We start from the raw sequence: 27,323 nt of genomic DNA, 5'->3' as shown, positions 1-27,323 counted from the left end.
TGATGCTCTGAGTTGCCAAATTGATTCACTTATCAGCTTGGCCATAGGAGTCTCGATAGGAAGGATTTATAAACCCCTAAGAAACTTGACTTTATTCTGTTGGGTGAGAAAACTCCTTCAGGAAAAGTGTTGGCTCCCTACCCATGGGTGATCTCAAGGAACAAAACAGCCATTATACCATGAACTTTTTATGCTAAGAAAAAGACATCAAGATGCATCAGGAAATGCAATGTCAATTCAAGCACCATGAAATTTTGTCAAGCAAAAATAGTCTTTATTCAAATTTAATGGAAACAGGGGTCACTATACTTTGCAAGACGGGGAAAAATAAAATTAAAAAAAATTCTTTTCTTTTCTTTTTTAATATAAAACAATATAATCACAATACCAGAATATGGAACTCTACAGTTTATTTCCTATGGGTTACTGCAGGTATCAATTTTCCTCGACTGTGCTATTCACAACTTTGTTAAGTCCAAAAATATGAAACCAAAGTGGTAGGAAACTTAAGACTTAGCACTTTCACTAAATGGCATACATCAAAGGGCATCAATTCAAGGGCAAAATGGTTGAACTCACCATACCTACCTATGTCATCATTCCAGCCTTAAAGCCATCCAGGTACTGAGCTCCCTGTAGGAAAGGCCAGGCCTCAAAGCCAAGGCATTTTGGATAGTCTACTGTGGGCCATGAGTAAAGGGGGTTTTCAGAGAGAAGACTGCTTTCGGTCGAGCAGGAAGGCCTGACGCCAGGAGGCTTTATGGAGAGGAAGCGCTTAGACTTAACAACTGTAGACACACCATTAGGGGAGTTAAAAATGTACAGCAGTGACATATGTTCTACTTCAATCACTTGTGCTACGGCTACCAAACATGTACAAAAGACTTCTTGGGTAGTTCCAGCTGTGGTCGTAGCCAGTTAGGACCTTGAGTGGGACCTAGATCTAGACCGGGAGGGCGATCTGGATGCAGACCTGGATCTAGACTTGGACCGGGATCGGGTTTTTGAGGCGGACTTTGATCTGGAGCGTGATTCTGACGGGAGGTTTGGTTTTGATTTGGAATTGGACCTCGACCTGGACCGGGTCTCCTGATTGGCGCCAGCATCCTCACTCTCCCCTCGGCCTTCCCTCTGGCCGGACTCGGACTTGGCGTGTTCCCGCTCCTTCGAGCCTGAGCGGGATGGTGATCTGGACTGGGAGCGGTCGGTGTCTTCCTTCTTCTTCTTCTTGCTGCTGCTGCTGCCCGACTTGCTGTCTCGCTTGCCGCCCCGTTTTCTGCTCCTCTCGCTCTTGCTGCGGCTGCGGCTGCGGCTGCGGCTCTCCTCCCTGCTTCTCTTCCTCCCCTTCCTCTTGTCCTTGCTCTTGCTGCGGCTCCGGCTGCGGCTGCCTCCTTTGCTGCGGCTCCGGCTGCGGCTCTTGCGCAGGCTCTTCTCCTTGCTTCTGCTTCGGCTCACGCTGCCCCGCTTCTCCTGCGCGCCCTTCTCCTGGCTGCGGCTTCTACTTTTGCTCTTGCTTTTCTGCCTGCTGGGGCTGCGGCTCTTGGACTTGCCGGTGCTGTCGCTGTTCTGGACCTTCTCCTCGGCCTGGTCCTTGCTCTTGCTGCGGCGCTTGTCGGCGCTGCGGCTGCGGCTCCGGCTCTGGTCCTTGCTGGGGCTCCGGCTCTTGTCCTTCTTGCTGCGGCTGCGGCTCTGGCTGCGGCTGCGGCTCTTGCTCCGGGAACGGGACCCTGACCTGGGGAGACATGGGGACGGCGAAGCCGCATGTGACTTCGTACTTTCAGGCTGCTCATGAGAAGAACAGACTAAAGCTATGTGTGGAGCTGTGCCGCACAATACAAAGCCCGGCTTGTGATGGCCAAGGACTGCTTTCTGAACCCCCGAGACTCCAGTCCACAGCTGGGAATCCTGGGGTGAGGGAAGACTGGGAACACCATTAACACCAAAGTGGGAAACGGTGCATGTGGGCCCTGCATGAATACCAGGAAGACCTACCTGGATCGGGATCTACTCTTAGAATGACTGCTTTTGCTGCTGCCGCTTCGGCTTCTGCTCTTACGAGAATGTCTGCTTCGAGAGCGAGATCTAGGGGAGAAAGTTTTTTCTTTTTTAATACTTGCTGACAAAATGCTGGCTGAGAAGAGTCACTTCAGACATCCTTTCTATCAATAAATATGCATGGCCCTGGCTGTGTCCAGGCACAAAGCTGAAAGAGAACTCTCTCCTGTGCTCTGGGCCCACAGATCCAGTCACCTGCAAACACTCCGCCTGGAATGGCCTGCCTGAAACTCGTAGTGCCTCCATTCCTGAACCCACTGCCCCACAGACGTGCTCTTTTTGCTGGGTTCCTTCCTCATTCCCACCGATGCCGCTGTTATTCACCAGTTCCTCACACGAGGAACCACAGCCACCCTCGACTCCCCTCTCTGCCTCACCGTCTTCTGCACTGTTGATTCTCCCCTCGATCTTCTCCAGTTCATCCACCTCGGCTGCCCCCCAGCAAGCCACCACCACTGTCCCTGGTACCGCAGCAGCCCCCTAACCAGCCTTCCTGCATACACTTTTGCCCTTCACTTATTTATTCAACTGAGACCAGAGAGCTGTTTTAAAAATACAGCTGACTCTTGAACAACATGGGTCTGAACTGCCCGGGTCCACTTACACACGGGGTTTTTTCAATAGATACGCACTACAGTACCTCACGATCTGCGGTTGGCTGAATCCACAGGTGTGGGCACTGCGGATGTGAAGGGCTGGCGCCCCAACCCCGCTTGTTCAAGGGTCAACTGTACCCTCCAAGATTAAAGAGTCTCTAATAAGCCGAGACTGTGGACTCTGTCGTTTCCTACCAAAAGCAACCAGGGCTCCTTGGGGAAAATGACCAATTCCAGGTGCAGGGCAGGAAAGGCAAAGATGGAACCTCTCATCATGATGGAAAGAGACTTCCAAAGATTCCTGGGTACTATCATCTATGAAAGAACTCTTGCTCAAAATTTTTAATCTGTATCTCAATCACACCTCTCTAGACCTAACTTCCAGTTTATGGAAGCTCAGGGGATAAAGTACAACAATACAAAGAGGAAACATAAATTCAGAATGTGGGACAGTATTAAAAAAAAAAAAAAAAAAAAGCTAAGGAAAGTAACTGTCGTGGGGTGGGGTGGGGGGATGAGGTAGGGGGACTGCTTCAGACTGAAGAGACCCGATAACCCCTTGCAATACATGACTGGATGGATCCTGGCCAGCAGAAAACACAGCTCTAAGGACAGCCATGAACAACTGGGGAGATCTGAATACGGCCTGGACACTAGATGACTTTATGGGATCACTGTTAATGTTCTTAGGTTGGAAGACAGAAGTGTGCTCATCCTCATTCTTGGAGATACACGTGGAAGTATTTGGGGGTGAAGTGTCACTCTCCACAACCTCCCTTCAAATGCTACAGCAAAATACATGTATAGGGCGTGTCTATAAATATACAGAGAGAAAGGCAGAATTTTAGTAACTGTTGAAGCTATAAGGAGAGCATATGAGTGTTTATGAACTATTCTTTCAACATTTTATGTTTGAAAATGCTGCAATAAAAAATTTGCGGAAATATTTAGTAAAGCACAGTCACACAAAAATCAAACAAAACCAAAAGACACAGAAGCCAACCTGAAGGGCTCCCAATGACCAAAGACAGAACAATTTGAGCAAAAACAAACTGACTGCAATGGATCAAACATTAAATATGCAAAGATCCAAGAATTCATTCAAAATAATACTAAACAAGCAACCTCACCACCACCTTTGGGTGTTGCTGGGCACATTCAATATACTGAAAACTGGTAAATAAAGGTATCAACTTTTACTTTCCATTTCTTATAAAAAATTTATTTTAGGGTGGTAGCAAAAGGGTGGAAGAGGGAAATCATCCTTCATAGAACTACAGCCTTTAAATGCACAAAGAACGGAAAACTAGAAAGTCATCATGTTACAACCACAGCTGAATGGCTCGAGGTAATGATTATCAGCAGATGTTAATAACTGCACTGTTAGGTGGAATGCTGGCGCAGAACTGTATAATGGATGGCTCACACGGATGCATGTTATCATCACTCAAAGTGGGACATCCAGACACCACACAAGTGCTGCAACAGGAAGTACAAAGCACCTGCTAAAATACTGGCCTTACTCTAAATGCCCGCAAGACCTAAGTATGACTTTATAGGAAACATGAGGGACAGGATAAAGGGATGTGCTAAACATCACCAGAAGAGCACAATCTGCAAAATCTCAACTACGGAAAAATCTTCAGAACAGAAAACCGTTTCTTCCACAACTAAATGGGTGGAAAATAAAAAGAGGTTGAAGGACAATGCAGCCATGATTAAAAGGAGAATTAAGACACATGTCATCTGATTGCAATGTGTACACCTAGTTGGGATTCTAATATGAACAAACCAACTACAAAAATACATACATATTTGAGGCAACTGGGGAAAGGTGAATACAGATGTGTTGCTGTGGTATGGCCTCATGATTTTATTTAAAAGGTTAGGGCTTTCCTGGTGGCGCAGTGATTAAGAATCCACCTGCCAATGCAGGGAACACAGGTTTGAGCCCTGGTCCGGAAAGATCCCACATGCCGCGGAGGAACTAAGCCCGTGCACCACAACTACTGAGCCTGTGCTCTAGAGCCCACGAGCCACAACTACTGAGCCCACATGCTTCAACTACTGAAGCCCATGCGCCTAGAGCCTGTGCTCCGCAACAGGAGAAGCCACCGAAATGAGAAGCCCGTGCACCGCAATGAAGAGTAACCCCCGTATGACACAACTAAAGAAAGCCCAGGTGCAGCAACGAAGACCCAATGCAGCCAAAAATCAACCAATCAATTTATAAAATAAATAAATAAAAGGTTAGAGATACCCACTTTATAGGCAGAATGACAGGATGTCGAGATTTGCCTTCAAACAATGAAGTAGGAGGGGGTGATGAAACAAGACTGGCAAAATGAAAGATACTGAAGCTGGATGGGTGATAAGTATAAGGGGACTCAAAGTTCGTTATTTTCTCTAATGCTTTATGTATTGTTTTCAATAAAGAGTTAAAAAACAAGACAACAAAACCTGAAAAGCTTAGACTAATGACTTCCCGCTACTCTTAAACCCTTAACCTGGCCTGTGGCTCAGCAGGATCTCGCTCTTCTCTACCTCATCTCAAGCCATGCTCCTCTGCTTCCCCCTTCCCCACAACAGGGCCTTCAAAATACGCTGCTCTCTCTGCTAAAAAGGCACTATCCCCCCTCTCTGCCCACCATGTCCAACTCATCCTTTAGGTCTCAGCTTCTATGACAGTCCTTAGGGAAGCCTCTGCCAGCTCTCCGGACGAGTTGGGCCGCGTACCTTCCCTTTGACATACTTATCACAATGGTAATTATTTGCTCAATGCCCGTCTTCTCCACTAGATTGAGTTTCATGAGGGCACAGACCATGTGTGTCTTGTTCACAAATGCCTGGCTCATCTGCAAAACAGCTGGCAAATAAGACAAAGTCTCCACTCCTGAGTAGCTGGAGTATCTGGGAGAGTAACAAGGGGTGAGTGGTCATGTTCACCCCCAGTAATGGTATGATTTAGGGGACCCAAGAAGAAATGTGAGAGAAGGTCACTGATACCTGCATCAGAGAAAGGACTTTACTTCTATTTGTACTCATGACAAAAGAGTTCAAGAGTTTTGCAAATAAATGTTCAGTTCAAAGTTCTGAGTAACTGGACCAGACAGAACCATGGTACTGAGACTTCAACAGAAGAATGAAAATGGATTATCTATGTGCTCATTAATGAATTTACAGCAAGCGCCAACACATTAGTAGTACCTTGAGTGACTCCGGCTCCTGGAGTAGGACCGGCGTCGTCTAGAACCGGGCTTGTCTTCAACTAATCTGATTTTTCTGCCATTGACTTCAGTTCCATCTAACTTTTCCAAAGCTCTTTTCATATCAGAGTAAGACACAAATTCAATCACCCCTTCATTTTTGCGTCCCTTGTGAGCATCTGCATAGGTCACTTCTCCCGCCTGACGCATATAATCCTAAAGAAAAACAAAACCCCCCAATAGGTTAAGACACATTTTGTGAAAATATCTAACACAATCATAATGAAAGTTTTCCCTTTCCTTTAGGAAGAAATGCTAGCTTTCCTCAGAATGAAGTCGACTCTTAAGTATTTCCAGCTACACACCGACCATTTACTGAGGTTCTCTGAAGTGTTAGGCATTAGGTGGGTAGTAGAGATAATAAATAAATAATTTAACTGTTTCTTTAAATAGTTTTGTTGAATATAAAATTTTTTAGTTAACTATCATTTCCCAAATTTTATAGTGGCAAGTTCTTTGTTTACAGAAGCTTTAGAAGCTCAAGTTACTACATTTAACTCAGGTCTTTTGCATTTCATCATAAATCCTTATTGAAAACATGTATAGCTGTGGATAAATACCTAAGGTAAAAGGTAAACAAATTCAAAAATGGATTACGAAAGACAAAAAGACAATAGAACAATATTGTCCAGCTCTGGCTTCAAAGTGGAACGACCACCCATGTCCCTTCACTATTATAAGCCTCTTTCCTCATTCTCTCTGAGGACTTAATATAACCCAAAGAGAGAATACAACTAACATGACAGATAAATACTGAAGTGACATATAAATAAGAGAACATGTGATTAGTGTTTAAAAAGAAAATGAAATCTGGGGTCTTGTAGCCAATTTCCCCATGTTTGTTTATATATAATATATACTCAATAATAAATATTTGTGGAATGAATACATGAATATTCAATAGCAGTTCATTTTTGTTATTGCTTTCCTCTCCCTATTTTGCAAAGTTACAAACACTGACTATATATGCCATTTGATACTATTCCTCTACTCACTGCATCATAAAATGTTTACATGTCTTAACATACATTACATTCTTCATAATTAGTGTGTCCAATACTTTTTCTGAGGATTTCCCAATTGCTGGGACTTCTGGGATTTCTGGGTTTTATATACAGTCCTTGGCCATTATTCATAATCTAGCAATGACCGTCTTCATGCAAAAATTTCTTTACTTCAGCTGAATTATTTGCAGGAGTGGGGGCTCTGGGAAAAAGGCAGGGAGCCCATATAATTTATCATCCAAACTGGGATACATCTAAGAGTAAAGGAAGATGCTATTAAGTTATGCCACACCTGGGACTATCCTGGGCAAGTTGAGATATTGCCATACTTCCAAATTAATAATAATAGCTGCTAACATATTGAATGTTCACTGGATGATAGGTAGGATTTAATTAATTTAGTCCTATTTAGAGCCACATGAGGTAGATACAATCATTATCCCTATTTTACAGGAAAGTGAAATACAAGAGATATTAAGCAAACTGCTCAAGGTTGTTCAGGTAGTAAGTGAAGGAGTTGGGGTCTGAACATAAGCAGTCAGACTTAAGGACCTAAATTCTTAGCACCACCCACACCGTGGGTAAAACGACCAGTTCTCAATGCCACTACTCTATAAATTTCAACTCAACGCCACCACTGGCTATTATGAATTTACACATTTTTAAAAACTAACAACATACCACCTTACATTAGTTTTATTTTTGCATTTCCATGATTAATAGCTAGCATTTGTGCCTGGAACCATTCTAGGCTTTTTATATAAAAATGCATTCATTTCTCACAATAACTCTGAGTAGAAATGAGTATTTCGCCCATTTTATAGTTGAGGAATATGAAGTGCAAGAGGAAAGTAAGTTGCTGAAGTAAAATAACTGAGAAGTGGCAGAGCTGGGATTCCATCCAGGCAGGTGGGCTCCAAAGTCCTGCTCTGAAGGCTCCCTTGACTTCCTAGGAAATTGGCTCGACTACTCTCCTTTCCTGAGAGGGAAACTGCCAAAGACACAGAAGTATAAAACCAACTGAGGACGTTGGCTAGGCTCCATTTTAACCGCAAGTTTGAAAGCCTTTCTAGTTTCTAGCCATAATGTTCAATCCTCAACTCTCAGAATACTGGAGTCATTCCTTCAGAGAGGACAGTCTTGTCGGCAGACACTCAGTAAGGGCCTGCTGTAATACTGACAACCAACACAGTGTACTAGAAAAAATACCAGCGTATGTTTTAGTCTCAGCTCTTCTGCTAAGACCAACTGTGTGAATTAACGTTTTCTGGATCTTATCTTTGTTTGCTGAAGACTGTTGAGAGCACATTAAAAAAAGAAAAAAAAAGATGTAAAAGTGCTTTGATAAGTTACTACTTTTTGCTGAACCTAAACATACTCACTCATTTTGCTAGAGATGACTTGTTTAATGATGGACTAAAAATGAGAAGTGAGATAGGAAACTCTGAGCAACCTTTACATTTGCCCTCCTAAGACCATCCAGGTTAAGGCACACTCAATAAGGTTTTTTCCCTTTTGAGATTAAAAACCAACACCGTTTTCAAAAAACGAGCTGTGATCAGTACACTGCATGGCCAGTACACCACTGGACTGTACTTTTTGACATTAAAACTCTTTCAGGACAAATATTCAATGAAAAACAAATAAATCTTAGAAAAGAACATGGGTCAGATAGTCATTTTCACCAATGAGGCTCTACACTGGAAGCTGACACAAACTTGCCTATTACAACTAATACTGCAGGAAACTGCTGGCTGCAATTTTTTCTTTTATTAGGGAGAAACTACATTGTTATCTCTCTGTAACATTCTCTACAGAGGAAAATTTCACATAACATAGGTTGTCCTTAGCATGCTGGCCCCATAACATACAGTAGCAGTGAGATTCCAGTGTCTTTTGTGTTCCTATGGAAACTTTAATTGGAACATCTCCAAATGCTTTGGGAAAGCTTTCTCTGTGTGCCTGGGCCTGCATAAAATAACCTCTTTCCTTAACTCAACCTTAACTCCTGCCCAGCTGTAAGCCAGAAGGTTAACAGGGCCCAAACCTTTAGGTCTTGCCAGCTGCACCGACTTGACAAATTCTCCACAATAAGTCTGTATTCTGTGCGGGTAGGAGGGCCATATTTATCTCGGCCACTTCTTCTATAACCATATCCACCTTTGGAAGGTTCAAATAGATGAGATTACTTCAGTGGAGGAAAAAGAAAAAATGATACAGCACATATTCCCCTTAAATATACCATCTACCCCCACCCCAAATAGTATATATTTTAACTCTATCCCCACCCTTAATTCTAATCTAGATTTAAAAAAAAGCAATCAGCTAACATGAAAATTTAATTTAATTTACAAAGTTGTAAGTATGTATATTCATTAATATTTATATTTAAAATTAACATGCATAAATTAAAAACTATCAACAATTTAACAATCTAGAAACAACTAACCAAATCACTAAATCAGTTACTGGCGTTACTCACAGCGATTAAAGCTTTTGTGAACATTTTATACGAAACAAAGATTTTCAGGCACCTATTTCAGTTTAATCTCATCTGTGTCTAACCCTTGGGATCCTCACCACCCAGGTCTAATGGGGAAAGGTTGCGGTCGTCACATGGCTTCCTGTTTTTGGTCAGCCAAGGGCCACAATGGTTCAAAGAGCCACGCATGGAAAGGTAACCCAAGGTCAGCAAATGGAACAGGCAGTCATCTTAGCCTCAAAGGATTCTTTTAATTAAAACATTGAGGTCTTTGTTAAATCTATGTTAAACAATTGCATTACAGAGAAAAAAAACAACAACACAAACACACATCATTAAACATATTTATAAAGTATTAAAACAAGAAATTTATGTCATTAATTTAATTACAATTAAACATTATTAAAGATGTTTATTTGCAATTTTACATTTAAAAAGATACATAAATTCATAAAACAAATGGCTTAAATATCAATACATTTCAATGTAACATTAATTAATTAATTACTTTAAAAATTAACATTTAATAACAGGCATGTCACTGATACAAATGCCCTTTAAATGCTTACTGCGTCCAGAACCGTAACTGCCATCTCGTCGCGGGCCGCGGGCATGCTCAACAATTACTCGCTCACCACAAAGGTCTTTGCCATTCAGTTCATAAACAGCATCATCTGCATCTCGCAGATCATCAAACTCCACAAACCCATATCTAGAAGAAAGCAAACAAAGTCCTGGTTGGCACCATTCTGACACCCAGCTTCACTAACATTAAAGAGAAAGCAATGAGGTTCATGCTTAGCAAAGGTTGGGTGGGTTTTGCAAACTACGGATCAGGTTTCTCTTCCCTTTAGCAGAAACCACTCAGCTTTGTGCCTGCGGGCACTGCAAGAGGGCAGGGAGACTTCTGAAGGTTGACTCCTGTCTTTCTAATAGGAGGCTGGCTAAATATACAGAGACCACTTCTTCTGTTCCCCAAGTAGCTGGTGGCAACTGCAAAGACCTCCACAGGGATGCTTGGTATAAGGTATTAAAATACATAATTCTACAAGATTGAATATTTGCTCTTTCAAGTCACATAAAAACTCATTTTCTTTTTTTAGCTTTAGCCCCAAAGTGGTACCTTAGAGAACAATTAGACCTACATTTAGGCACTGTGTCTTAACTGTTAAATCATGTATGGAATAACAAACCAGGTTTAAAAAAAAAAAAAAAAATCACAGTACCCTGACTCTCCTCAGTGAAAGAAAAAAATTTTTTAAAGTTCCCATTTCTCTACCTAAACAAATAAGTCACAAGTGAATTAACTATTCTAGAAACTACCAGTGAAAAAAATCTGGAGCTATTCTCTTCCTCATGATATTTCAAATTCATTTCCATGAGGTATTGGTAGGCTGGAATTCTCTAAAATCTATATACAACTGTGCAAACTTCTTTTACACAGTAGTGCTAGGAATTTCCCAGCAAACAGGTTTGGTGGTTTAACATATATCCAAAAGAAAACAACCCCCTACCCCAATCCTATTAATGCCTGCTGAAGAGTACAACTTATAAAACTAAAGGGCAAAATTTGTAAGATATTTATAAGCAAGGTTAAACAAATGCCCTATCAACAGTTATCAAGAAACTTTTAGTTTGCTCTGATGTGGCTGTGAAAAGTCTAGCTTTGTGAGCACTGCCTATAGCTAAAAACCAAAACCATCTTAATCATACAAGTTACAAGCAACATCTTTAAACTTTAACAGAGCTATGTATATAGGCAGATACTGACTACAGTTTCCCTCCGGGTTTACACCTACTGAAACTAAAGACAGGTTACAAGACTTGCCAGAAGTTCATCCAGCCTGACCAAAATTATTCCAGTTTCTTCAGCATGTAATGCTGTACTCAGCAACATGCTAAGTGAGAGAACTCAGAATTGAGGAATTCTTCCTTTACTAAAGATTAAAGAGTTTCTATCAAACAAGAGTCTCTCAAGGTGACAATGTACAGCTAAAAACTTTGGAGGGTTCTTTATGCTGAAATGTCTATGAGTGGCATTCAAACTTCAAGAGGCACTGAATCTCAACTCCATTAAAGAAAAGTAACACAGAAACACCCAGTGTTTAATGGGAAATGTTCTGTAATAACACAATTCAGAAGACACCTGGCTCAACTTATGGGTTATGAAATCTTTAAAACATGGTTTCACACTTCCATAAGCTGGAATTGCCGAGCAGCGTAGTAAGAATGACTTTGACCATGATTGTCATATTTGACAAAGTAAAGCCTCTCCAAATCAATAACTTGCTATGTTAAAAAGTGCTTAATGATCATTAAAAATCTTTAATAGATAAAATATATTGCAGCTACTTTTTTCTTTCCTAAATAGAGTGAGTCATCAGGAAAGCTATACTATCATTTTTAGAGACAAAATAAATAAAAAAGAGCTAATAAAAAAATCAAATCTAACTACTTTTTGCTTTGGTTTATTCCTAAATAGATCATAAAATACCTCCTGCCCCCAAGAGTACCTTCCTTAATTTAGTTGTCAAGATTGGTCACAGGTCTGCATTGCCCACTTGCCCAGATGCCAAGTATAGAGGGATGAGAGAAAACATCCAACACGGGCATGATAAAATGGCCTCCACGCCCTTCTAAGAGTTCACACTGGCTCGGAACCATTCAATGCCCCTAACTCATCTGATGTGATGTCATAAGGACAACGCTGACTCCCAAGGATTAAATAAAGAAGTCACAGAACACCCCATTTTCTTCAATAAGCAAGTTACTTAGCCACATTTTGGGGGATATCCTAGTAACTTATTAAAACAGCTGACTTAAGATCAAATTTATTTCACAGAAAAGTCTTGGCTACTACTCTGTGAAAAGCCACAAAATCTATTTGGAACATTTTAATGTCAAAGTCCAGTCCAAGGATTAAATCAGGAACCTGACTGTCACTTCTGTCACTGGCATGCTGGGTGGGCCTGGAAGACTAAACCATACTCCTGCACCATAAACCATACCTGACAGGATTCCTGTCCTGAGAGCAAAGTAAAGACCAGATCAGTGTGTGGTTGCTTCTACCACATCACTGTTTATTTAGATCAGTTTTACTGAAAGAATTACTTCACTTGGTAAGTAATTGGAGTAATTGGTAAGTAAGTGGAGTGAATGGGTTCCCCAAATAAGGCAGGAAGACTAGATAGCAACAATAAAATGGTACTTAATATTTATTAAGTAATCTCTATGTACTAAACAATGTTATCGTATTTAATAATCACAATACCCAAGAGCCAGGTACTGTTATCTGTTTTACAGATGAGGAAACTGAGGCACATCGCATTAAACAATGTGCATAATAAAACAGCAAAGTTGACATTCAAAGCCTGTGGCATGACTCCAGAACTCTACCTAAGACTGGAGCAGCGGGAACTGGCCTGGGTTCTAGTCCTGGTTCTGCAATAAACCAACTCTGAAAAGCACATTTAAATCACTTTATTTCTCTGGATCCTAGTTTATCTGTGAAATGAGGGAGCTATACTACGTATCTCTGAGGTTTCTCCTAACATCAAAAGTATGACAGTTAAAATGAAAATTAGTCCTCCTCTGGCTTAACAATGGGATAAAATTTTAGTTTTATTTAAATAGTTTAACTGTCTCTGAATTAAATTCTAGTGCCTTTAAGAAAGCAAAGCTCTTCCTGGTAACACGGGAGAATCTTTCTAAATCGATCTTAACATCCCTTTGTGCGTTGTAGCAAAAAACGTGAAAGTAATCTCCTCTCCCAAAAAGTACTCTCCTTTTGAATCATTTGTCAAAGGAGGGATATAAAATACACGCATTCATGTGTGCACACACTATGTGTCGGCATGTGTGTATTTATGTAGACATATCTCTGGTGTGACCGGTAGATAAGCCTTACAAACATAACCCAGCAGATAAATTTCTCAATTCTAGCTGCAGACACCCCTCCTCTTCTCTATTAAAAACAACCATCTTTCAGTAATTCTAGTATGAGAATGAAGAAGATGAAGGAATTCAGGAGAATGAATCTACTACAAATTAATAAATCCCTCTAAGGTAGGGACTGATAAAAACCAAACCAAATCAAACCCCCACCAATATGCCTCCTCTGGCTTGACTCCCAGATGTTGTATCTTTTGACCTTTCTCTCTACACCTATGTGAAAGAACAAAAAGCATGGCCTAACTATTAAATGTAAATTTTTTCAATTAAAAGAAAAACTCCTTTCTTCAATGTTTCTCTGCTATTGCCTTTTCCCACTCTTTTCCTCTAGATCACATTTAATCCCAACAAACTTAGTCAAAAAATGATGGCCAAGGAATTCCTGCCATTTTCTAAGAAAAGTGGGCACCATGATTCTTACCAACTATAGACAGGTATTCTGGATACCACAAACAAAAGCCACGTTGAATTACGTGGGCTGCTCTAAACTTTAGTCGATTCTTATACCACTGCCAATGTGCTGGTCTTCCTCACTCAACAGCTGATGTACTGCTCAGACTATCAGTCAGAACTCTGAAATGCTAGAACTGGAATGACATGTTTCTAAAACTAAAGTACTCCAAGACTTCAATTTTCAAAATGTTAATCACACTTTTTCACCCAAGAAAAATTACCACCTGAGGTTGTGTTGTTGCTGAATAGTCTTCCCCTGACCTAATGACCTACACCAATGGTCCCAAATACCACGCTGTATGTCCTACTGAAGAGGCTGGGGAGCCTATCTCACCCCTCCCGAAATGGCTTAGGGCCATCTCCGTCTTCCAAACATCTTCACCGGACAGGGCGTGACTAAGGGGGTGCGCACCACCAGCTGACTGACGGGGGGTGGGGGCGAGGAGCGAGGGAAAGCAAGCCTCCATGCGTGTGCCTGCTGTCACCCGCCAGTACTGCTTACCGCCGGGGCACGCCTTGGATGTTCTCTCTATAAGAAAAATTTGCCCCTTTCCACGGTGGATCTCTGCTCACCTTTGTCCTAAAACTGTGCCACATGCTTTTCTTTGTATGTGGACATGACAGTCCTCAGCCAACCATCAGCAGGATGTGAGTTTTGTTTTCCCAATGTGGTGAGCCATTCCCACATTCACTCATTTTCCTTGCAAGAACCGAACCTCTCCATGGCTGGTCAGGATTAGGGATGTTGCTGTAGCCAAGGAAAAATTTTCATCTGTTGAAGTTAACCCATGGGGTGGCTTGAACCCTGAAACTAGGGTCAACAGCAATGTACTTTAAGGGCAGAGCCCTTAAATCTACCCTGAAAGAAACGGCATTCAGTGAACAGGAATCAAACAGCTTTCTTTCAAAGCACTCAGTGTTGATCCTATGCTTCAGCCAGCTTGTGTTATGAGGTGAAAAAAGTTAGGGCACACTAACAGGATAGTAATAAAAAACGAAAATTCTTGCTCTCTGCATAAAGTGCTTGGAAAACTGCAGAAAGACACTTCTGCAACCAACTCTCTAGTGCTTAGGTGAGGCCAACTCAGAGAAAGCTTGTGAGTGACAACCATGTAAGTGCCCCCAATTCCAAAGGTCTGCAAAATTCCAGGGAAGCAGTGGTCAGGCCCTCAAAGTAGAATTAACCAATGTCACATTCACTGCTCTGAGTCACTGATTATGGTTGCAATTTGACTATCCCAGTAACTGAGGGTTGTTTATAACCCACCACTAGGAGCTCCTACCACACAAAGTGGGTTCCTGAGATCCTTTTTATCCTGAGACAGGAAGGAGGCTGCTCTGGGCATTCCGGCCTCCCTCTCTTTAGCCTCAGAGGAGGGAGGGCCATCACGGCCACCCGTGGAAGGTGGATGACTTACCCGTGCTCACTGAGTGGCAGAGCTGGGGTGCGACTTCAGGGCTCACCAGTACCCAGTCTGGGGCTCTTTTCACGTCGGCAAACTGGCAGTTCCCGCACACCAAGAGCTCTCTGCTTAGAGCTAGTGTGGATTCCTGGTCTGCAAACGTTGGCCACAGCTCAGTCTGCACTTGATCTTTCCCCACCTTCAAAGAAGAAAACCTACCTCATGATTCCTCTCTTCTCGGTCCCCTGACCACCTGATTCACTCCTAACAACACTGTCATTGCCTTTGGCTGTTCTCCTCTGGTTGCCCACTTAGTGCATTGCCTAGTTCTACAGTGTGCTCATTCTGTTGGGCCCCCAGGGCGGTCTCTTCCTGTTTGATCACCTTCCTTCGTTCAAGAATATGGCTATTTTTACTTAGTCAACTTGTCTCTTTAAATGTAGTGGGGAAAGTCAGCTGCTTTATCATTCTTTTGCTCAGAGGTCTATATTGACTCCTAAAGATCTTTGTTGATGCCATTCTCTAAACCTGGAATGCCTTGATTACGCAAGGTGAATCACAGCAACCATCTTCCATGGACTTGAGAATTCTCTTTCATGAAGTCTCAGAAACTTGCCAGACTCTAAGCATTTTAGCACTGTCTTTAGCATTAGCACTTCTATTCAATTTTATGTTTTACATGATAATGTTTTGGTGACCTTTCAAGCCTTGTTCTTTTTCCTTTGTGCTTATCCTCTCATTTGATTATGAGCTCTTTAATATTAACAAAGGCTAATATTTAGAACAGTGCCTGGCACACAGTAAATAATTCATCTATAATATTTCATTCATTCCTCATATCATATGCGAAGAATGCACTACTACTACTACTATTACTCCCATTTTACAATGAGAAAAATGAGACTGGGAGAGGCTAAGCAACTGGCTTGTAGTCAAGGAGCTCCTAAGCGGTATAGCTGGATTAGAACCCAGGTCCATCTGACTCCAAAACCCAAGCTCTTAACCACAAGGTCACAGTGCCTTTGTAAAGGCAGCTGTTTCTTTTCTCCCACAGTCCTGAGCACAATCCTTTCAAATTCAACAAATGCTGCTGCTTGACTTGGTAATCTAACCTTAGATAAGCCAGGCTGTATTAACGTTTTTTGGATACAGCTGGGTCAATTCTCCAGAGGAAAAAAGAAATTGATCTTGGGGCAGGTGAAGCACCCCTAAGCTTGGAGTATGTGACAACCAGGTTACTTTCACTCGTCTTTTGGTTCCCATTAGCCAGTGTCAGCCATCTGGTCCTTCCGAAAACATGTGTGGGTTCAGAACATAACAGACTAGAAGAATAGAGGAAAAATAAGATTATTCTGTGCAATCCCCATTCTGGTGGCCCCATATTAACCCCTGGAATCTGTCTTTGGTTTTAAGGCTCAGCAAAAATTAGACCAGCATAGAGATGATGGAAGGTTGGGCTTAGAGGTGGTAGATGTGAACGGATATTGACAGTATTATGTCTTTAAGAATGCATTTAATTAGTTTTGTAAGGAATGGTGACCGGGACCAAAAAATATAAGCATGAATGGTGTGGGAAAAAAATGGATGAGAAATCAAAGAATGCTATAAAGTTTACAGACTTCCAATTATACAAAGATTATGGCAGCAACCAGAAAAGTACTTTGCAGATGACAGCCATCTATGATCTGATTCAACTCCAAACCACTATTAACATGACTACTCTAGCCCACCAGGACTCTTTCCCTTTTCAAAATCCTTTATAATAATGTTCACAACTCTGAGATTTACTGATAATCTCATAGATGAAGAAATGAACGCTTACAGCAGTTAAGTAAAGGCTACCCAACACCTGGGATTCTTCAACCCTAGGTCCTAACCTAAAATCAACACTTCATCACCACGTTCTACTATCTCCACACCAGTGGAAAGAAGTGGTCCATAGAGCAAACAGTTTGAGAAACACAAGCTCTAGCACAGAAAATCAGTTACATCAAATTATATGCTGTGGAAGACAAATGCCCACATGAATATTAGCATCTTATGAGAAATATTAAATGGCAAGAAATACCATTTCTGCATCTGATGTGTGCTAATAAGTTGTGAACATCCTCTAAGCTAACAGTGGAACCAAACCTATACGTCAGTTATCAAAATTTTAACACCAGTCTAGGAAAATAGAGAAAGATAACAAATCATTAAGAAAATACCAGCCCATCTCTGAAGGAATACTCACATACTGGAGTGAGGAAAAGAGAACAGAAACAATCATTATTCTAAAAACTAAGTGATAACACAAAATTCCTTCAGAAAGCAGGAGCAAGAGAGGAATCTGTAACCAATTTCAAATCTAGTCTTACTTTGTAACTGGTCTATGGGCCTATTTGCCATTTTGTTTCAACTATCCAAAAGCCTTTCAAAAATGAACTAAGCAAATTCACTTTTACTAGGCTGCTTCCATATTTCTACCCTATAAAATGGGACTACCTGCAGGAAGCAACATACTTGCAAATAGTTTGTGGATCAAACTATCACAACCATAACCCCGCTGTCATAATGAAGTGTTTCACTGTGACCTTTTAAAGTCAACAGGGCTGCTTTCCTTAAAGGGGAGCAAACATAGTCATACCTGTGTACATTTCAATTTTCTGACACTTATCCACACTAAGGGTAAATGAAATTAAAAGGTCTCACAAGAAAAGAGATCAACTATCCCCTGATGACACACTAAAGCTCATGAAGACTCAATCACAAATTAAAAACAATTTAAAAAAACTCAAGAGATGAAAGTCATATTGCTAATTTAGAATAAAACTCCTAGAACGTAAGAATCACTGTTACTTGTAGTTAATGAAATAAAGGTGTACACTCAGCAGACAACACTACCTGATTCCACACCAAAGCTACAAACAAAACCAGTTTGTACTTACCTCTAAAACCACACTATAGGCAGGGTGACAGGTGTTAAAACCTCTTAGAAATTATGCCTCTTGGGACCATCCTGGCTGTTTCCATGTCCCTCATAACCACCCCACGGTCCCTGTTTCCTTTTCTTTTTGGTTAAAGATGCCACTCCCCATGCTATTTCTTGGGGATGCCCTTCCCTTGGAAATCAGTCATTTAATTCACTTAATATTTTAATGGATGTTTCAAATTCCTTAAACATTAATGGATCAATAGCTTCATTTCATCCACATGAAATAACTTTTCTCAAAGTCAGTTCATCTGGTCTGTGGTTCCTGACCCCCTTGCCCAAGCCTCCTGCTCACCTCTTTCACTCCTGACGGCTGAATTCAAACCTCCCTCCTCCAGTTTCCCCCTCTCTAGGCCTTGGAGGTCTGTGTTCATGGAGGCCCCCATCTGGCATCCAGGCACAAGACATGGTTGGGGGCCCCGGCGGAGGGCCCTTTAAGTGGCTCTTCAGGCATCATGTGCAGTTCCAGGACCTCTAGACTTTCATCTCAACACATAGGAAAGGTCATGCAGGGCACTTCCTCAAAATACAGGCGTGCAAATTCAGGGCACAATCCATCCCTCACCTTCAGGATACTCCAAGACCAGACAGCCCTAGCTATGACAACAGGACAGAGACTGTTCACTGCATTTACTTGCACAGATCCGACCCTGGTCAGCCATCACAAAGCTGATACCACCCTTCAGCTCTGCAAAGAGTAGCCTGAGGAGAATCAGTAGCAGTCTCTGTCCGGGGCCAACGTCATAAAAAAATAGCACTTGTCTCACTTTTGGCAGTAACTTGGCAGCTTGTTGGAAGCCTCTGCAGAGAGACTAAGGACTTCAGGCTGTGGAACCTGAACTACCTTCTCACCCTTGGAGGCAAGCCCCAAAGGATAGGAATGAATCGTCTGGAAGGAAACAACACGGAGAGCAACTTTGGCTGACACCACCCATGCTCTATCTGGTATGTGAATAAGAAAGATCTTCAGTTTCCAGAGTTGTCAATAACTCATTTTGTAACCTTGGCCCTGTCATTTAATCCCCCGTGCCTCAGTTTCCCCGTCAGTACAAACTAGAGACAACACTTATTTTAAAATTTCAGTGTTAGCTTACAAACTTATAAATACCACCCCCAACAGTATTCTCTCAGATGCTTGGAGCACCTTTCTTCAGAGGATCTCAAAATACAATTTGCTGTTTAGGTTACTTGGAAGTATCCAAAAATATCGGGAACCCAAACCATATTTTATCTAGTCTACATCCTGTGCCTACCTTTTAAGAAGGGAAAAATACTTCATGTGGCCCTTTTATTCATGATACATCAACAAGGAAGGGAGGAGCAAGCTATAAAACTGAGGAATAGGGATTTAAAATGACTTGGCCAAGTAATTACAGACGATGTTTACTCTTATCACAAACTGACTGGGAAACCAGCAACAAGGAGTGGAAGTCTCAAGCCAGGGCAGTTTAAGGTGGTAACGTTTGGTCAAACCGCAGCATGGTATGGTTTCTTGGCAATGACTTTTCAAAATGACAGAAATTTAAAAATTACCCATGGCTTAAGAAAAAAAGTAACATACCTAATATATTTTGGGGGGAGGTATGTTGACCTCAGCAAGAGACTTCAGTACAAAAACAACTTGGTCACATTTGTAACAGTGACATTCGATACTATGAATAAAACAATGACAGAATGCTACTTAATCCATAGCCCTGTTTCTCATGATTTCTTATTTGTTTAGGAAAAAGTTCTTGGTTAAAACACCTGAAACCATTTCACCTGTTAAATTAGCAAAGACTCTGAACAGTACCATGGGCTCAGTGCTGACGAGGCTGCCATGATGGGCGTGCTCATGCACTGCTGCTACAAGTGTAACTGGCACGGCTCTGCAGGGCAGTTATTTGGCTATATGCATCAAGAGCTTTCAAAATGCTCACTCCTACTGTGACACATGAATTTTACTTCATAGAATCCGTCCTAAGGAATGATTAAAATGCAAACAAAGTTTTTTGCACGTGATATCCATCACAAGGTTATACAGGACAGCAAGAATTGAGAGACAGCCTAGGAGAAATGGTTGGGTAAATCATGGTATAGCCATACAATGGATTTTGTGCAGCCCTAAATGATGTTTATGAGAAAGATTTTAATGTAACAGAAAAAATATATGAGAAAAATTAAGCAGAAAAAGTGGGACATAAAATTGCACATAAGACCTTGTCTATGTTAAAAGGATTCTTAATGATACCTCTTTTCTACTTTCTGCTTTTGGTATTGTCTAAATTATCTACAATGCACCTGTATTTATTTTCTAATCAGTCAAAAAGTTATTTTCTAAAAAAAGTTCTTGAACCTGTTATGCTTGGTAGGCTAAAAAGATAAGGCTTAAAGGCTGAAAGATAACTTCCTAATATATATTTTTAGACATTCTAATTAAAAAGTCATAATATTAAAAAATTATGATCAAGAGTAGTTGAGAGTTCAGAAAAATAGGAACTCTTAAATACGGCAGGTGAAAATATAAATAAATACCATGGAAACCAAAAGGTAGCAAAAGTTAAAAATGTGTACACTCAGTTCTCCATATCCTGGGTTGGTTGAACCCGTGGGTGTGGAGGGACGACTATGGGACATGGACATCCGTAGATTTGGGTATCTGCAGTGGGTCCTGGAACAAATCCTGTGAATATACTGAGGGACAACTGTATACACTCTGACTCCAAAGTCCATTTTCAGGAATCTGCCCTAAGATTTACATAAAGGATATTTGCCACAGCGTTATATACGTGTAAAATACGTGCAAAACCAAAGACAACCGCAATGTCTTGCAACATGGTTTTGCTTATGTACATTAAATAGTATTTCTATGTGGGAATACTATGTAGCCCTTAAGAATTAGGTTGTGGGAGAACACTTAATGACAAAAGGATCAGGCTGTTAGGTAGAAGCTAGTTACAAAACAGAACGTACAGTACGAATCCAATGTGAAAAAGGGAGGCGAGGAGGCTTAAGAAGTGCATGCACCTGCGTGCGGAAAAAAGACAAAGTCTCAAAGTGCAGATACTGTTATCTTTAATTTTTGTCCTCTATATTTAAAAAAATGTACAATAAATATGTAAAATTTTTATAATCAGAAATAAATACATACTATTTTGAAATGTTATACAGATTAAGTATGGGCTTTTTTCTTTTTTTTTTTTGGCCATACCATGCAGCTTGCAGGATCTTAGTTCCCTGACCAGGAATTGAACCTGGGTCCTCAGCAGTGAAAGCAGAGTCCTAACCACTGGACTGCCAGGGAATTCCCAAGAATGGGCTTTTAATACTAAACTACCAGTTCAATTAACCAGAAACCAATAACCTGGAACATCAATTATATTTTCCTTATTGCCTCTTTAAAAGACAAGAAGAAAAACAAGCTCTCATCAAGGATTCAGTCAAAAGAGAAAATCCCTGTGTAGGTTCTGGGGTTGGCAGAGATTCATCCCAGTATCTCAGGCCTAACAGTGCCCTACAGTGCTCAGGGACAAACAGAACAACAACCTGACTCGCTGAAAGCCGTAACATATTTAAAAAATTAACTAAGGGGTATCTTCTACTTGAAGGAATTTTAAACAGAGGATGAAAACAAAAAACTTCTTGGTAATACTTAGATATCATGAAAATCCAACTACACAGACCAGGACACCCCTGAAAATTCTGGCTGTTCACAATTTCACTGTCTGTAATATGAAACAAAGGTTCTGAAATTTATAGCCAAGTTTCCCTGGAGAGCGTTAATTCACACATTTAACCAACTAAAACAAAAAACCAAAACCAACCCCCCCCAAACCCTCAATGGTTTGGGGGTTTACCTGTCCAGCTACTAGGCAAATAAAATAATCTTAGAATGTGATATGTTTCATTCATTAACTAAAATATGGGAAAATTAAAATATAAAGATCTGAGACCAAAACCACAATATTTTGTGGCAAAAGAAAGTACTGTACTTAAAAAAAAAAAATCTACATTTTACATGAAAAAAGTGATTTACTAATAAAAAAGAAAGCTCACAGAATTCACAAATAATCAAAGACAGCAAAAGTTACCACAGAGTTGGAAGGCTATAAACAGCTGCTAATATTGTTGCTTCCTTGACCCCTGGCCCACCGTGGCTCTTGCTGGCGTTAGCGTGGCACATACAAATGGAGGAGACCAGAGGGGATCTGGAGTGGCCTATGTTGTTGTGGGAGATTTACGTCATGTTCGTGGCCCCAAACTAAACCATCTTTCCAGGAGTTCTCTAAAACTAAGGCAATCTAGATTAGGGTTACCTGGTACAATAAAAGCAGGCAATACATTACTGCATACACCTCCCTTCTCCTAATCCCAAGAGGGGCCATAAAATGTTCTCCTGGATACTAAATCTCCTTTGGAGAGCTCATCTGCTGCCTCATTTGGTCAACTTTCTATTATACCACTGCTTTACACCTACTTAATTAATTCAGAACTTTACCTACAACCCTTCAGCTCAACATAGCTACGGTCTACTGATAAATCTCACTTCTACAAATTTGAACTCTTCAGCAATTCTTCAAAGCCCTAACCATCCAAAATCTTTTGAGTTTCAGTTACTAATAATCACAATCCAGATATGTTAAAAAGGCTTCTCAAGGGGCTCTACTATCCTTCGTACGTTTCCAGGACTATAAGCTTACACATGTTGCTAAATTATGCCATCCTTTCAAACTCCTCTGTGCTACTGCCATCTAATCCGGTCAGTTGCTTGAAATACATCTATATACCATTGGTCCTTTGTTCAGAAGTCATTTTCCTCTGCAATGATTCCTGAATGCTACCAGGAGGTGCACCTGTTTGGTGACTGTGACACCTGCCTTCAAATCCCTAAAATGACTTCTCATTCTTCATTCCCTTGGCTTTCTTTCTTTCTTTCTTTTTAATGATTTTATTGGTCTAGAATGACCAACCGTCGGCGTGAGGGTTTGTTTGTTTGTTTATTTATTTATTTATGGCTGTGTTGGGTCTTCGTTTCTGTGAGAGGGCTTTCTCTAGTTGCGGCAAGCGGGGGCCACTCTTCATCGCGGTGCGTGGGCCTCTCACTATCGCGGCCTCTCTTGTTGCGGAGCACAGGCTCCAGACGCGCAGGCTCAGCAATTGTGGCTCACGGGCCTAGTTGCTCCGCGGCATGTGGGATCTTCCCAGACCAGGGCTCGAACCCGTGTCCCCTGCATTGGCAGGCAGATTCTCAACCACTGCGCCACCAGGGAAGCCCTCCCTTGACTTTCAATCATAGATTTCATGCATATCATGGTTTAGCAGCACAACTGTAAAAATGAATAGTTCCCCAAGAGACCCACGTATTTAGGGTCCTGGAAGGATCGATTGATCCTTCCTCTTAGATCACCATTTCTCAGGTTGCTCAATTATTCCCTCCAGAGCATTTGAACTCCCATCCATGATTTTGAATGTTTAGTGTAAAATCTTACAGTTGTTGTTTCTGATTTATGTTGTTAAACTTCTAGATCATTCATGAGACTCAATCCAAGCTAGACTGTTTATATCTCAAAATTCTTCCTTATTCTACCATCACCAGTTATGACATACACTATTCCCAGACACTTCAAGCCCCAGTCAATCCACACTTCAAAGCCTATTTCAGACAAACCATTCCAAGTTTCACTTCTTGAGTTTAAATTGAGAGCAAGCATTGCTTAACTCAAAGTGTATGTTATAACCACAAGCACTTAATTCACTCAAGGGCAGAACTGGTTTTCTGCCTCCTCCCTTCATTTAGCACAGTAGAGGCATCTTGTCAGTTATCAACATATTTGTTCCATTAATTAGCTTTCCTATTAACATCATTTCCTGCTCACTATCACTTGAGTAACCTTAGAGAACAGACCTCACCAAATACGCTTTGTGTTACTAAACACTTAAGCTGTCTCCTTATGATCAAGGTCAAATCCCTTTGATTATAGCTACCATTTACAACTATGAGCCAAATGCTTTACAACTATTATCTCTAATCTTCCTTTTCCTGGTGGATGGGGAAACTCAGAATCAGAGAAGTAACTTGTCCATAGGTAGTAAGTGGTGAAGCTATGATTTGACCCAGGCCTGTTCGCTTTCAAAACCCATGTCTTTCCCCACAAAATTTACTCTGTCAACTTAACTGGGCTCTGAAGAAAACTGGGAGTTTGAACTTGATTGTTCAGACATATGATATGTATCACAAGAACAACCCCCCGCCCACTTTATCTAGTACGTTTAAGAACTGAGAGCTCTATTGTACAAAATGAGTAACTTCCTAAACCTTCTACTCTAAAAGAAATCAGCATTCATAATAAACACTTGATGGAGGACATTTTCCTTAGTAAGAAGGTGATCCTTCCTAACAATCAATTTGAAATGACTTGTTAAAATTTTAAACCCAGCCAACAGTTTGAGTACATTGTAGCTTCCAATTTTTCTCAAATGTTCAACTTAGGTATCTTTCATAACTTCTCAAGTGTTAGTTGCTAGTATTACATTGGGGAGTAAACTCTAGCCATATCAGACCTGTTGCAAAGTAGATCTTAAAAAAAAAAAAAAAAAAAAAAAAAGCCAAGAGTTCTTCTAACAGCCAAGGTTTAGTACCCTAAAATGTTTCCCCACTCCTTTTACTTTTTTATATCCATGTCTTTGAAGTCCTACCTAACATTTCCCGGTTCTCACAGTCTTCCCTGTTGAATATCTTTTCCAGAGCTGACTCCTCATGCTTTCCCTGAAACTTGTAGCCCCTGCGGGCCCTGCTCTACCAAAGTAGATTAGGAATACAAGTAACAGACCATACCCGGGTGGGTAGTAAGTTAGCAATTTCCTAACTGTAGGTCTCCGTCTACATCAACTAGTTGACTAGTCACGGTGGCCACTATTCTCTAACAAATTCTACAACGACAAAACAATTTTTTGGCAAGTTGGAGAACGGAAACCCCAGCATGGAAACTCTGTACGCAGTCTTAAAGATAGCAGGCTAAGACTTTAATTTACCCTTGTAGAGGGAACGGTGAAGGCTTTCAGCACCGCAAGCCGATACTTTCGAAACCGTCCCTAGACTACTCAAACTAGAGTCTCCCGCCCAAAAAAGTGTAGCACATGGCAAGTCTAAAAAGGGCGTCCCTTCAGAGCTCCCGTCCCCGGGAGAGATGCGTTGTGACCATCTGATCCATTAGACTGGGGAAGAGGTGAAAAGGGAGGAGGAAATCTGTTTGTTTCCAGCAGCTCTCAGAGCGGGAAAGGTCGGTCTCTACTGAAGATGAACCAGGCTCCGGCTCCAGCGCCTGGGAAGGAAAAACCCAGGCCTCCCCAGAGGCCTGGAGCTGTGCCCTCCCTCCCGGAGCCCCAATCCCACTCGGGTTTTCCTTCTCCCCGTCCCACTCAGAGCCTCACCATCGCTCCTATTATCCCTCCACCACCCCCACCCGCGCAGGCGCAGTGGGAACCGGGGCCTACCCGCGCCCCCGAGGCGCCGCGACTATGGCGGAGCCGGAGCAGGCCGGCAGCTCCGCGCGGGGTAGGCGTCCCACTCCCGTCCCCGCGGCCTCCCCGCCACCGCCGGGGCCCCGTCCCCACCCGGCAGGCCCCTCTTCCGTCCTCCTCACCCGTTCTTCAGATCCACCTCCAGGATCTTCCCGTAGCCCTTAAAGAAGCGCTCCACATCGCGCTCCCGGGCCTGGTAGCTCAGGCGGCCGATGTACACCCGTGGCATCCCGGCAACAGCTTCGGCGGCGGCGGCTTGGCCCGGCCCCAGCCCCCCTAGGCGGCGGCCGGCGAAGCGAAAGCGCGGCGACGGCGGCGGCGGCAACGGGCGGGCGGCGGGACGGACGCAGCCGAACCCGGCGACGTACGCGAGCACGCAGCTCGCGAGCACGCGCCTCCAGCCTCCCCCGCCCTTCCCGCAGGAGGAGGGTAACGGGAAGGAGCGCGCGCGCGTTCGCTTCCCGCCCGGCCGGGGCGTGCCCGGAGGCGCGCCGGCGCGGGGCGGGGCCAGGTGATCGACAGGCGGCGCGGGCGGTGCGGGGGCCTTTAGGCCCCGGGCACGTTCTCTCGCGAGCTTGGCGCCAGCGCCAGCGCCGCCCTCCGTAGCCCGTTGGCTTCCCCTTTCTCCCCGGAAGTGTCCGCACCTCCCCCATAGCTCTTCGAATGTTTCTGCTTTTGTCCTTTGATCCGGGAGTGGTTTCGACTTTAGAGTAGGTTTGGAATTAAACCTGGCTTCTAACCGTCTAAGTGTCTGACCTTGGGGTCGTTACGCCTCCCTTTTGAGCCTCGTTTGTCTTCTCTGTAAAATGGGGATAGTAATTCCAGCCTTCCAGCGTTGTTTTGAGAATTATAGGCGTACTGTCCCCAGCACATCGTAAGTGCCCAATAAGGTAATGCCAATATTACTTTAAAAATAGGATGACTTGCTTCAGTGGAAGCAATGTGGAGAGTGGAGAAGGCTGGAACTTTGGAGCTAGATTAGGCTTGACACTGGCTAAATTAACTGGACCAACTTAACCTATTTTCTTTTAAATCTCTTTTCTAACTTGTAAAATTAGAATAATTTATCCCATCTCAATGGACTACCAGGGTAACTAAAAGTATATGTGGAAGGGTTTGGAACAGTAACTGGAACGTGGTAGGAGCTCAATAAATATTGGTTCCCTTCTCACTAACCCAGTTTACCTGGAACCACAAAGGAGTTTTGTTTCTTTGCTGTTTTTACTTTAAAATTTATATGTTGAACGGATAATTCATTAACTGGTTTAAATGATATACAGTGAAACGTCTTCCCATCTCTGTCCTCTGGCGGCCTAGAGGCAGACAATATAATGTTTCTTAAATGTCCTTACAGAGGCTTTACACATGTAAAGCAAATGGTGGTGTACTATACATACAGTTCTGCACTCAGTATAATTTGAAAATCATTCCATTAGAGTACAAAAGGAGCTTCCTCAGGACTATTTTATGGCTCATAATATGCCACTTTATACACAGTAATTTATTTAATCAGTGCCCTAGGAAAGGACGTTGAGATAGATTGAAATCTTTTGTTTTAACAGCTTCAGTGAGTAACTTTGTATATGTACATCTATGTAGGATCTATTCCTAGAAGTAGAATAGTTGGGTCAAAGGGTGTGGG

General features: G+C 42.1%; 1 protein-coding gene across 1 annotated transcript; it reads right to left on the bottom strand.

Moving 5' to 3' along the window:
• Positions 1–252: 252 nt before the first annotated feature.
• Positions 253–26,105, bottom strand: SRSF4 (serine and arginine rich splicing factor 4). Its single transcript, XM_082469097.1, has 6 exons — positions 25,804–26,105; positions 9,973–10,115; positions 8,969–9,081; positions 5,859–6,073; positions 1,993–2,082; positions 253–1,732 (listed from the first exon to the last, which is right to left on the bottom strand). The coding sequence occupies exons 1-6, from the start codon at positions 25,908–25,910 to the stop codon at positions 919–921; spliced, it is 1,482 nt and encodes a 493-aa protein (XP_082325223.1). The 5' UTR covers positions 25,911–26,105; the 3' UTR covers positions 253–918.
• Between the last annotated feature and the right edge of the window lie 1,218 nt (positions 26,106–27,323).

This window comes from Balaenoptera physalus (genome assembly GCF_965194825.1).
Source record: "Balaenoptera physalus genome assembly, chromosome: 1".
Classification (NCBI taxonomy): Eukaryota; Metazoa; Chordata; class Mammalia; order Artiodactyla; family Balaenopteridae; genus Balaenoptera; species Balaenoptera physalus.
This window is presented reverse-complemented; position numbering and strand designations above follow the sequence as displayed.

Excerpts from the sequence above, each read along its gene's own strand:
- SRSF4 (XM_082469097.1), bottom strand. The coding sequence starts at position 25,910 with ATGCCACGGGTGTACATCGGCCGCCTGAGCTACCAGGCCCGGGAGCGC. Across the intron at positions 10,116-25,803 it reads GAGGTGGATCTGAAGAACGG|ATATGGGTTTGTGGAGTTTG; the intron begins GTGAGGAGGACG and ends GCTTTCTTCTAG. Across the intron at positions 9,082-9,972 it reads CAGTTACGGTTCTGGACGCA|GTGGATATGGTTATAGAAGA; the intron begins GTAAGCATTTAA and ends AACCTTCCAAAG.